This window comes from Anthonomus grandis, chromosome 4, assembly GCF_022605725.1.
Source record: "Anthonomus grandis grandis chromosome 4, icAntGran1.3, whole genome shotgun sequence".
Lineage (NCBI taxonomy): Eukaryota > Metazoa > Arthropoda > Insecta > Coleoptera > Curculionidae > Anthonomus > Anthonomus grandis.
Genome location: NC_065549.1, coordinates 28698055 through 28711971, shown reverse-complemented (window position 1 = coordinate 28711971; position 13917 = coordinate 28698055). Strand labels below are relative to the sequence as shown.

The 13917-nt window shown below is 31.3% G+C and overlaps 1 protein-coding gene across 1 annotated transcript in view; it reads right to left on the bottom strand.

Moving 5' to 3' along the window:
• Window positions 1-6439: 6439 nt before the first annotated feature.
• LOC126735001 (uncharacterized) overlaps window positions 6440-13917 on the bottom strand; it is a 28515-nt gene continuing 21037 nt past the window's right edge. Inside the window, exons 2-3 of the mRNA XM_050438871.1 lie at window positions 9296-9552; window positions 6440-7620 (exon numbers count right to left, since the gene is read on the bottom strand). Of these exons, the coding sequence (XP_050294828.1) occupies window positions 7496-7620; window positions 9296-9552 (382 nt within the window). The 3' untranslated portion in view covers window positions 6440-7495. The remainder of the gene's footprint in view (window positions 7621-9295; window positions 9553-13917) is intronic.

Here is a 13917-nt window from a genome sequence, read left to right as displayed (position 1 = left end):
TATTTTATTCATATAAATTTGTTTTTGAAAATTATCTAAATAACTAAAATAAGCTATTTTTTAATGTTTGTATTTCATTATTTAAATTAATTTTATGATATCTATGAAATTGAATTCTTTCTCTTAAGAAAGTTTTACTTGATCTTTCCGTAAGATTTTATGTGTTTTATTATTTTTGGATGATGTGTGTAATCTTAAACATTTTGGTTATAAATTATTAATTTTGCATTTATATAAAAATGTTATACTATTTTCACTGTAAGAAAGTTTGATATACATTTTTTCTAAATGTCTAAAAATATCTAAATAATTAGGCCCATACCTTTGATTGAAATAAAATCTGTACTGTGACGAATTCATGAGTTACCTATTTTATTGGGTATTACGTCACTTATAGTAAATATTATAACTTACCTTCATAACGGTAATAGATATAACTACCGAAACGTCGGTTCACATTAGGACCATTAGGTATTTTTATTAAATAAGTAGGTTTTCTCATCGTTTTCAACTTCAATATTCATAACAAAGTTAGGATATTGAAAAGAAGAAACAAGCTCACAGATTAATAGATTAAACCTCAGCTTTTAGGTATCTATTCAGTGTCCTTTTCTTGGACGTGTTGCTTTAAATATTTTCTGTCAAATTTTTCCGGTGGTTCTTCTAATGGTGGAGGACGAATTGTTCTCACCCTCTGTCTAATAAGATATTGTTTGCTTCCCTAGGCACCGGTATGTTAGTTTCATAGCAGATAATTTTTTAATTCTTACTAATAAATAATAACATAGACATTAATACTTGGCAATCATGTTGATGAGCCGAGATGGAAGCCTTAAATGCTGTCAAGGATAGCCATTAAAGTTAAAAAAAGTAATTGATTGCCAAATAAAATGAGAGTTAGGATCGGAATTGAATAAAACATAATCTGACCAATTTTTATCCCATTCTGATGTGAGGTTCTTTTTTCTTAAATTTTTCTATCTGGTAAACATAAATAAATTACTTTTAATTACCATTTATAAAAATTTTCTGACTGTAATAATTCAGAATGGACTGTTGTCAACTTCTTAAGTTAGTTAAAAAACTATTACGCAGAAATATGCAAATGTAAATGATGGGGACCACCTACCCTTCTGTAGGTTTTAGGAACTCAAAATAAAACTAAATTTTTTTTTCAAAGATGTTGATTAAATCAGTCTATGTTCCAAAAAAAAATATCCACAAAACAATTTTACATTTTTTGTATAGATTATAATGTGTATTTACTGCTTATCTTCACAGATACTAATTTCTAAAACAAAGCTAAATTTTATTAGAGTTTTTAAATATTCAATAGGTAGGTACGCGATTTAAGACCTAATGATTTTATTTCTGGCAATTTATGTATACCGAAAATGTATGTTGTATATGAACAACGATATTCATATTTTTGTGCCCCTATTTACCTATGGGCACAAAAAAAATTCAAAATATACTATTGGCGTCAGGAGCTTATGACTGTTATATTTATCTAGAATATTTTTGCCCCTACATTAATTTAAAAATATATATATATATATATATATATATATATATATATATATATATATATATATATATATATATATATATATATATATATATATATATATATATATATATATATATATATATATATATATATATATATATATATATATATATATATATATATATATATATATATATATATATATATATATATATATATATACATACATATATACATATATATATATATACATACATATATATATACATACATATATATATACATACTTTGAGATTGAGTTTCAGGTCAAAAGATGTATTTTGTTCAACATTTTTTCCCCTATTTATTTTTATTAAAAGTACTTTAAAGTAGTATCTCACATAAGTAATGTAAGCAAATACAGAATTTACTTGTCCACTTTTAATTCTACAGTGCTTTCATTTAAAAACGAACCACGTTTCGTAACTTCTTAAAAAATAAAACACGTCAATGTAGATATACAGGGGGATATGAAATTTTATATTTGACAAAGTTGTTCTTGTTCTGTTTGTTTAATTGATGGCTCTGCTACGAGGCAATTTGCCAGCACGATTTGGAGATTCGGGAAAACCGTCGGGTATGTACCCTGTTCCCGAATCGACACTTTCACTATATTAAATCATCAATCACAATCGAAACTTTTCAATGTTGCCTCCCCCACGATGCATCCGGCCTGGTTACCGGGGTAAATAGGATCAGCTACCACCGACAAGGGGTAGGAAAGAGTCTGGGAAAGGGATTTAAAGGATAGGAAGACATTCGAAATTGCTCCGGTTCTTTGTCCAGTCAAAAGATTGCCAGCCACTACTTGTGTATCCGTTTGATTTCGATTCGTGTTTGAATTAAATTCTGTGGCGTTCACGTGCCTTTCGTGTGCAAAAAGTAAATATCAACAGGTAAGTTGAGACTTTTTTGTAAAATTAAGTTGAATATTTAGCAGTTTGTTAGTATTACCATAAAGTTATGTGTAGATTAGCTAACAGAATAAGGCAGTTTAATAGAGCAAAAGAAATTTGAGGTTAGGGTTATGATGTTTTTTTTAGCTTTAGCGACAGTGAGACGGGGTACATTGAGCATATCTCATTGTTAACTAGCTTCTTTTTTTAGAATTTTATAAAAAAAGTGTTCAGAATGCCGAGGAATCCACCAAGGAAAACAAACTATGGAACATTTTCCGAGGAAACTATGAAAAGGGCAGTTGAAGCTGTGCTTAGCGGACGTAGCACTAGATCTGTTGCAAAACAAGAAAATTTAAGTTTCCAGACCTTATCTAGGTAAAAAAAGTTAGTTTTATCATACTTACCAAATACATACAATATCTATTTTTAGATATGTGCGAAAGAGAAAATCCAGTCAGGATGAATTGATTCGGTATACACCTAATTATGCAGCAAATAAAGCATTTAATACCGAGCAAAAAAAATTTGATTATATTATTAAATGCTCTCAGATGTTTTATGGGCTCCCTCTTCGTGATTGCCGTAAATTGGATTATGAGCTTGCATTCATAAACCATTTTAAGATTCCTCCGAAATGGTCCGTTAATAAAATGGCAGAAGAGGAGTGGATGAGAAATTTCATAAGAAGAAATTCAAATGTTTCTTTAAGAACTCCAGAAGGATATAGTCTGTCACGGGCCACATCCTTTAATAGGCATAGCGTTAATATGTTTTAATAACTTATGCAAATCAATGAAACGCAATGAAAGATTTAGCGATGGAACGCGTATTTTTAATCTTGATGAAACGGCTACAATGGCTGTTCAAAAATCGGCTAAAATTTAGCCGAAAAAGGAGCAAAACAAGTCAATAAAGTTACAAGTGGAGAAAAGGGCGTTCTTGTAACAACATGTGCAATAGTAAGTTCCGCAGGAAATCATCTCCCTCCTGCTATGGTTTTTCCACGGGTTTACTTCAAAGAACACATGATTGTTGGTGCTCTGCCTGGTACTTAGGTCTGGCGTCTCCGACTGGCTGGATGAATGCCGACTTGTTTTTAAAAGTAAAGGAGCACTTTAACAATAAACTTTACAATTAAGCACACCTCTAGTTAGTATTGTGACATTTCCACCACACTCGACCAATAAGATGCAACCCTTAGGCATTGGCATTTTTAAGCCTTTCAGTATTTCTTATAATGCTGCTATAGATATGCCAGTTACCATTTATCAAGTTGCAGGTTGTGTGGGGGAAGCATATCAAAAAGCAATAACTTCAGCAAATATTACCTCCGCTTTTAAAAAATGCGGAATATTTCCCTTTGGCAGAGAAATATTTACAGATATTGACTTTTTGCTATGCTCAGTCACTGGTAGCCCTCAACTAGAACTGGATAATCAAACTCCTCCTCGGGAACCAATTGATGATCAAACTAAACTAAACGCAAATAGGTTTATAACCCCGGAAGAAATTCGCCAGTTTCCTAAAACTGAGCCGAGAAAAGAGACATCCAAAGGTAGACGAAAGGGAAAAAGCATGATACCCACCGATACTCCCGAAAAACTTAAGCTGGAAGAAAGACTAAAAAAAACAATATCTTCAAGCTCAATAGATGTACAGAAAAAGAAAAGTGTAAAGCGAGAGATTCAGGACAGTGATGAAGAGTGGCATTCTGATGCATCATCTAAACATCTTGAACCTGAACCTGATCCACAAGAGTGGATCCGACAGCATTTGAAGATCTGTCGAAATTTCCAGAGGTTGAGGATTATGTTATGGTTGAATTTAAACCAGAAAACACAAAATCAAAGCCTGTTTACTACATAGGAAAGGTGCTTTCTTGTGTTACTGAGACAATTGAGGCGAATATTAGTTTTATGAGGAAAAGCCAAAAGACTGATTCAAAATTTTACTTTCCCGTTATCCCAGACATTGCCACAATACCAGTTAAGGACGTTAAAATGATTTTACCAAGAGCCCTTAATTACGGTCATACTAAGCGACAAAATTATTTTTTTTCGTTTGAATTAAACTTTAATTTAATGAATATGCGTTAATCTTCTTTTAAAACATGTTTTCTTACTTTAAAAATTAAAGTAAGCTTAAAGCCACAATTTCCTTTGATGTTCTGTTTAAAATCAAAATTAAAATAAATTAAGTTAAAGTTTTTATTTTGTTTTAATCACTAATATTTGGGCAATTACATATAGTGTCTTACTGTTACCCCTGCATGGGTAACACTAAGACAGATGACAACTGAATTTTATGTGTCAAATTCAGAGATCTTAAAACAGGTACTGTTAAATTCTATAGATATTGTGTTAATAAAAGGATATAAAAATACAGTCATTAAAAAATTTTGTTTATTCATTTAATAGTAATCTTATAGTAAAAAGAAAAAAAGTCTCACTATTACCCAGTTTCCCCTAATTATTCATAGAATTTATTTTATTAAGTGCTCAAAATGTGCTCTGTTATTCGCGAGACAATAATAAAGTTTTTTTTGAAGTTTCTCACGAACATTGGCAAGTGTTTGTCCGCTAATATCTTTATATTCGCGAGTAATTCGACCCTTAAAATCATTAATATTTCCATATGGGGTTTTAGAAACTTTCCTTTTTAAACACCCCCAAACAAAAAATCTAGTGGTGTTTCTGGCGAGCATGCGGGCCATTTAGTTGCACCACGCCTGCCAATCCACATGCCTGGAAACTGTTCATTAAGCCACTCTCAAACTATCAAAGCGTAGTGCGGGTAAGTTATTAAGGGTGGTTCGTTTTGAAATAAAAGCACTGTCTATTGTAAGAAGTGAATGATTTGCATTGATACTCAATGCGTGTCAATGCAATGTTATAAATTGCTATAAATGTAACGTAGAGGGTTAAAATAGAATCGCAGTGTGGTGCAACGGTTTTAATGAACGGGGTAAGCTTTCTCTGATCTTAAATTTAACGTATCAAAGGTGAGAACTTTTATATTTTTAAATTTTCTTAAATATTTAATATACAGGGTTACTGACAATTCGATACTTTCCTTTGGAGATGTGATAGGGGAAGGGGTATGAAGTGAATTGAATCTTACTATGCATTATGCAAAAGTTGATAGTTTTTTGAGATATTCGAAATTTTCTGTTTTTTCCAAAAGATTGACTTTAATGGTTTAAAAGTAAGTTTCATGAAAATCTGCTGTACATATTCTTGAATTTTTAAGCAAAAGATATGCGCAACACTATGATGTTACGTTTGAAACAATAAAATTTCGGAAATAGTTATAGGTAAATTGTAAATGCAAAGTGTAAGTTTTTTAATTTTAAAATAAAATACTACGCTTTCTAGTCGTAATTTTCTGAAAAATATTTGGCTATATTTATAATTTTTTTTAACTTTCTTATTTCGTAATCTAGCTCACATCCTACAAATGGTTCGAAAACTGCTTGACACCGTTTTGTAAATTTATTATGTTTTAAAAAAATTAACTTTACATTTCACAAATTTTGTTCAAAATGAGAGCCTCTATTGTCGATACAAGCTTGGCAGCATTTTCTCATTTCCGTCTTTGTTGTGCTAGTTGTTATTTTATTTCGAATTTCCTTAGTAGGGTTGGTTATTCTTTGGACAAGATTTTCCCGGGTATTTATTTTCGTTGCATAAACCACTGCTTTCTTCCACCCCATATGCTACAGGAATTAAGTCAAGGCTTCGTGCTGACCAAAGAATTGGACCTGACCTACCAATCCAACGATTTGGAAATCGTTCATCCAGGAACTGCGGAACTGACAGCCGATAACGGGTTGGACATAAATGGATAGCCGTCATGTTTAAATATCATTTATCCTCAAACGGCGAGAGGAATATTATCAAGAAGCTCTTGTAGGTCATGTAACGTAAAAAATTTTCATAAATATCTCTGTTTAAATGGTCTTGGAAAGATGTGGTCCTATTACATCTCGGCCAATAAGTCCCATCCAGACATTTAGAGAAAACTTTGTTTGAAAATGAGTTTCTCTTTTTAAACGGGGATTTTCTCTCTCTCTCGGAAAACTTGTAATTCCCTCATGACTAACTTTTGATCCCGTCCGTCCACAAAATGTCGGTTAAAAAAGGTCTATTTTCGGCATCAGAATTTATCGGCATCAGACATGTGTTTTGATTCAAAGTTTTAAAATATGTACAGCAGATTTTCTGAAAATTTACTTTTAAACCATTAAGGTCTATCTTTTGGAGAAAAAAAAATTGACTATCTCAAAAACTATCAACTTTTGCATAATGCATATTAGGGTTCCATTAACTTCTTACCCCTTTCCCTATCACATCTCCAAAGGAATTTATCGAACTACCAGTCACCTCGTATACGTGTTAAAATACAATAGTTGAGTTTTTAATTAGCAAGATAACCATAGAATAAATAAAACTGAACCAATGCTTTTCTATTTTTTTTAAACCTTAGACTGTATCTTGTATTCAATATTTTTTTTTCTGAAAATCATTGGGTCTTAAATTGCACACGAGACGTCTGTTAGCACCAGTGTGTTTCTAACAGATGTGAGGCTTTAGTCTTTTCTTGAACCTTTTAGAAGTTCTGTTACACATTTTTTAAAAAGATAGGTTTCGCGTTCTATAAAAAATCTTATAAAAGGAAAACATGTTAAATTAGAGAACTTTTTTACTTGCATTATATCACTGAGCTTGCGATAACCCTATAAAAATTACATTAAGAATAATTCTCTCCAATAAAAATACGCGTCGGATAGTATAAACAATTTACATAATTATATTATGGTTACAAGTATTTAAAAAATACAACCTAATAAGTTTAGTATAAAATCTTATTTTAAATATTATGTTCAAACTTTATTTTAAACATAACGTTTGCAATGTAAATCTCATCATCATCAAAAATGTAATTCTCATTTAAGCATGGACCTTGTTTAAGTTCATGGCAAAATACACAAATTTTCTTTTACGTCACACTAATTGTTGCAGCTCTTATCTTAAATCCAAATACTTTATTATGAATCCAAATCCATGTCGCCACCTAACAAATCGTTATTTGTTTCTACGGTTTCTATAAATTGTATATCTAAATTCTTTGATGGTTCGTTTTCATCTTCCTCCTTTGAGCTACTGGGCTCCTCTGTAACAAATAAAAGAAATAAATATAGATGGCCCCACTAGTGTAATTTTAGAATTGACATTACGAGCAAGGAATCTTAGGTCGGAAAATCTTGCTGATTTTTGGTTTCTTTGTGCGGTGTTAAGTATAAAAATAGAATAACCATTTGAAAAATGAAAATTTTTTGTTCTTTTACTAGTAGAAGCTAATTAAAAACATCGCAATATATTTTTTTACTGAATCAAAAAATTTGCAAAGGTACGTACAGCGTGTCCAGTTTAAGATGATGTACAGTATCGGATAAAATTAAAGCAACTTTTAAAATATTTGCATAAATTGTTTATATTGAATTCCTTACAAAATGTTTTATAAACATATGTTTGTTTGCCAGGCAAGAATGTTGTTTGTTTACTGTACAGTTCAAAGTCGATATAAAAAAATGATAATAAAAACAACTGCGAGAAAATTAGAGCAACTTAAAACCAAACTGATTTTAGTATTGTATGAGAAACTGAAGTTGTGAGGTTTTTGCTGAAAATATACCGCGTGGTGTGTATTATTCGCTGGACCTAAAACAAAAAATTATTGATGCCTATTTATCTGGAAAAAAGCAAGTATGGATAAGACGTTGTATCAAAAACTATTAAAAATTACCAAATCCGAGGTAGGGTTACGACCTTTAAGCGTGGTGTTCGACCAAGAAAAACCACAAAAAACTTGGACAGGCGCATTAAGCGATTTAATATAAATGAACGAAATATAAATGAACGAAAGGAATGACTTCGACTCAGATTTTAGCCACAGTTGGTGACATAGAAGTGTCTCCCAGGATTATTCAAGTTCGTTTAGTTGATTTCGGATACCAGCGAGAAACCCAGCCAAAAAACTATTTTTTTTCTTATGAATCTAAATTCCTTATATTTTCAAATGACAAAAGACAATTTGTAAGACATCCTGCAGAAAAAAGACTTGGCCCAAAGTACGTTGCTGGTACTGTAAAACGTAATGGCGACAATATCATGGTGTGGAGCTGCTTTTCGGCCTATGAAATAGGTCCTATTTACAAAATTAGGGGGATAATAGACAGGTTCAAATATGTTAATATATTGGAAAATATGCTGCCTTATGCGGAATGGGAGATGCGATGAAGTCATTAGGAACAATGAGTGTTGGACAAAATAGTGATTTTTGTAGTTCTTACAGTTTAATTTGGCAAAAATGTGAAGTTACTCTAATTTTGTCGCGATAAAAAATCCTTACCAATACCTTTTAAAACACTTTTCAAACTTAGTAAATTGGGAATTTTGTCGTAATTATTTTGTCTTTAGCCTTTAAAAAGATTTAACTTGATGCCTCGGTGAGTAAGTACCCAGGCAGAATCGCAAAATCCAGAATCATTGAGTATCTAAACCTGTAGAAGAGAGTAAGCTTTTCTCTTATGCACGATACTGGTTGCAGGTAATTAGAAACCGAAATATCGTTATATTTTTTTTTAAATATAAGACAATGCAAATCCTGCAATTGTAAATAAAAAAAATAAGTTCTTTTGAGAAATTATTAACTATGGCATCGACACTGATTGATTAGTTTGGGCATTAGGCAGTGCAACGACTACCCTTAACGGAAAAAATATGATGAAAAAACTTACTTTTTAGTTGTAATGAAAGATTTATTTATCTATTTAAAATAAACATACCTATAACTGGCAATTTCTTTGTTGGTGAAGGCTGCCACAAAACTAAGGCAGTACACGGCTGAGGAATTCCAGGTATTAATGATGGAGGAATAATGGGTTCTGCTTGCAACTTTCGCATTTCCTCGCACATATAAAGCCTTTTATTTTTTACTGACTCTGGCTCTAGGATTGAAGTCGCTGTCTCTGAACTTATATGAAGTTTAGACATATGTTCTGCCATTTTCTCTTCGGTAATAAGTTGTTTACATGGCTGCAGCCTAAAATACAGATATTGAAAAAAAAATTGACTATTGTATCATTACTTGCATTACAACTATTATTAGATCAATATCAATTTAATTTCTCGATTACTCAACTCACTTAAACACTGAAAGCAACCAGTGTTGAGCTGGTTATACATTGAAATATACAAGATTAATTTTTAAGAAATAAAATTTGTCTGGAAAATTTTTGTCTTTGTTTATTTATTGTTTTAGTTGTTCATTTGTTATATCAGTGTTATTTACACACATCGAACATTGTTTTTATTTTAATCTCTTTATTTAAATAAATGAACTTTAGTTTGGACCATAGAAATGACAACATGGAGGTAAACAATAAAATAGAAAATAACAACAATAAAAAACCGTCATAGTCATAAGCATTATCAACGAAACGACGTTTCTATCTCGAACAATATTGGGGACAGAAACTAAAGTAACCCATTCCTAATAAGCACATATCTGTTTCAAATATTTTTATATTTTTCACTCATATTATTATACACAATTATATTATTTTAAATAAAAAAAAAATATTTTTACATCTTTCTTATTTTCATTATTCATACTATTTATTATTGTAGCGATAAGATTAAGCTGCCTTCAACAAATTTCTTTTTAAGCTATATCCTTCAATCTTTTATTTCCTTAAAATTATGACATACAAACTGTGGCTATTAAATAAGTAAAGTGCGCACGCAAAAGGCGTCCTAGATTAATAGGGCAATCTTCTTGCCATGAACCCTACTATCTAACCAACGCAATTCAACTAAGTAATTGAGTTGGCTAGAGGAATAATAGAGAAATAATAGATAACTAACAAGAATAACTTTATATGGATGACTTAAAAATTCTTGCGGCAACATAAAATCAACTAGATCAGATGCTTAAAATAGTGGAAAAGTTCTCTGATGATATAGGAATGACCTTTGGACTAGATAAGTGCCGAACTGTGAACATTATTAAACTACAACCAGGTGACTTTCAAACAAAAAACGGTCAGATAATTAATGCTCTAGACAAAGAAGAATCCTACAAATATCTAGAAATGAAGCAGGCACAAAAAATAGACCATAAAACTATAAAGAATCAGCTGACTACTAAGTTCACTACAAGAATGCGACGAGTCCTTAAAACAAGTCTTTTTACTTGTGTATAAGTATAAATTATCATTTAATTTTATCAGACAACAAACAAACAATATCAAAACTTTTAGGTCGTTTACTTATTTTGGACCAATTTCGTCACAATTATCCCGCTTTTTTTCTCCCTTTGGCATAACCCCAGCTTTTAAAACCAATAATACCTTAAATAGACATCTAATTAAAACTAAAGATAAACTACCCCCGCTATCTTCGCCAGGAGTTTATGAGATTAGGTGTAAAGAGTGCCCTGCAGTGTACGTCGGCCAGTCTGGTAGGAAGATTTCTACTAGGATTAGTGAACACAAGGCCCAATACAATAAATTTAAAAATACCGAAATCACAGTGACCAGATCACCTTTTGCTAATCACCTTCTCGACTCCAAACATGATTTTCCTGACAGCCAAAATATAAAAATACTGCATCAATGCAACAAAAGTAAAAAACTAGACTTGTTGGAGACAATGGAGATTAGTAAAGCTTTTAAAAGCCCAGATCTGTCCTGCGTTAATGAAAGGTTTGATTTTGATGGCCACCTAGTTTTTAATAACCTCAAGTAGTTCCAGACTCCTAAATGATGGTTAGATTTCTGAAATGTATAAAGGATTTGATTGTTTAGTTGAGTTCTTTGTACATAGATAGTGCCAGTTTATTGTAATCTTTGTTTACTTAAATATTAGGTGTTTTGTGTATGTTATGGTAAGTTTGTGTTGAATTCTCCTTTTTTCGGGTTACATCATTTTAATTATTGTTTAGATCTGATGATGCTCTAGTCGAGCGAAACATGTAACCTTCGTTATTTTATTAAATGTATTTGTGATGCTGTAGATTTCGTGTTTTTTACCTTTTATAAAAGTGATAAACATTGATTTATTATCTTTAGTAATGTAGTTAAAAGCTGCTTCTCTTACATAAGATACACAATTATACTGGCAACAAATCAAAGTAAATGTTGTTTATAGAGGACTTCATAATAAAAAGAAACAAAAACAATAATGTAAGTTTCTTTAAATCTCAGGTTTAAATTAAATACCGTTTGAGTGTGAGTGAATGTGAGTTGAGTGAAATTTGGATATTTATTTGATTAGGAACACACTGCTAAAAATAATGGATAATGGAAAATAATTTTTTGAAAAATGATACTTACGTAAGAACATACCAAACAAAACTACTAAGAAGAAATGTACGGAAATATAGTATCTTGGAAAGGTTTATATATAATTTATATATTTTTTTTCACTAAATAGAGAGGTTCATTTATTATAGAATTTTCACAAAATATGTTGCTATACATAGGGAATTCAATTTAACGTATTAATTTATTTATTTTTTATACTCTTACAAACACATTTGAAATGTAATTATATGTGGGAGTGCTTACTGGCTTGCAGAAAGAAAAAGGAAAACCAATAATAATGATGAAACTAAACCTACACTAAAACTAATAACATCTAATAAAATACACCTACAATTAAAAACAAAAACAAAAAGAACAGATTAACAAGTACATGATTAATCAGATAAGGATACAAAATCAGTCTTAATTTGGCGAATACTAATATTAAAGAGATCTATATCATATTTTTGTATATAATTATTACATTCTTGCATCATTCTTTTAAATGGCGAACAACTTGAGGGTGAACACTGGAAAAGATTGTTATTTCTTATTCTCAAATTGATTTTAGGAACAGCAAATGATAGATGGTTAATTAAAGAACAGTTCTTATATTTTAAGTTGTTAGTTATGTAGTAAATAAATAAGACATCATTCATATTACGCCTAACACTGAATCGTACCATTTTAAATTCAATTAGCATACTATTATAGGAGATCATATAAGGATATGCATTATGTGCTCTTAAGTACAGGTATCTTAAAAATCTTTTTTGGACCCTTTTAATCATATTAATATGCACCATTGCTTTAGGTGCCCAGATAACTGAGGCACTCCAAGATCGGTCTGACCAGTGAGTTGTACAGAATTATTATTGATTTTATTTCTTTAAAATGTTTTGTATTCTTATTACAAAACCAAGAAGCTTATATGCTTTGTTTACAATAGTTTCATAGTGTTGCTTAAATTTGAGATTTGTTTGAAAACAGAATCCAAGATCCCTAAATTTACTTTTCCTAGTTAACGATAAGTTATCAATTTTGTAATCAAAATTTATAAATTGCATTTTTCTTGTGAAGGTTAGTTTTTGACATTTATCTATGTTTAATGACATTTTATTTTCTCTGAACCACTGGGCCACCAAGTTCAAATCAATTTGCAGCTCAAGACAATCAATAAGAGATCTTATGTGCATAAATAATTTAAAATCATCAGCAAACACGAGACATCTAGCATGATTTATACACTTTGGCAAATCGTTCAGAAAAATTAGAAATAAGAGAGGCCCAAGGTTACTGCCCTGAGGCACCCCAGATGTTACTATATATATTTTTGACAATTTTTTACCAACTTTAACTTGCTAAGGCCTTCCGGTAAGATAAGATACCATAAACCTACATGCCTTCAGCGAGAAACCAAATTTACCCAACTTATTCACCAACAGCCCATGGTCAACCCGATCAAAAGCCTTTGCACAATCTGTCAAGACAACATCTAGCTGCTCTTGGCTATCTACTGCATTGGCAGCTGCCTCAAAGTGCTGAGGTTGGTGACAGTTGAGGCATCTGGTAGAAATCCATGTTGTTGCTGAGAGAATTTATTCATGAAAGAGCTCAAAATATCTTGGTATAAAATGTTTTCAAAAATTTTTGCGAGAGAATTAAGAACGCTAATTGGTCTGTAGTTGTCAACCAAAGAATTATCTCCTGATTTGAGGATTGGAGTAACCAAAGCATATTTAAGAACTTCTGGAAATGTGTTTGTTTTTAGACACAAATTAAAAATGGTTTTTAATGGAGTGCACAAGATATCAGAACAACCTTTATAAATGTATGAGGGGATACTATCATTGCCGGTGGCCTTTTTTGATTTTAATCTCTTAATGGCTGCTTGAATTTGCATTTCAGAGATCTTGGAGAATGAAAAGTTGCCACTAGATTTATCAAAGTTAGGTTTTTCAGACTGTTGAAATACTGAGCTAAAATATAATGCAAATGTGTCAGCTATTTCCTGAGCACCGCTAACAGTACACTCCCCATAGCATACCTCAGCCGGAACACCAGGTCTTGAACGCCCAGACCTGACAAAATCCCAAAAGCTA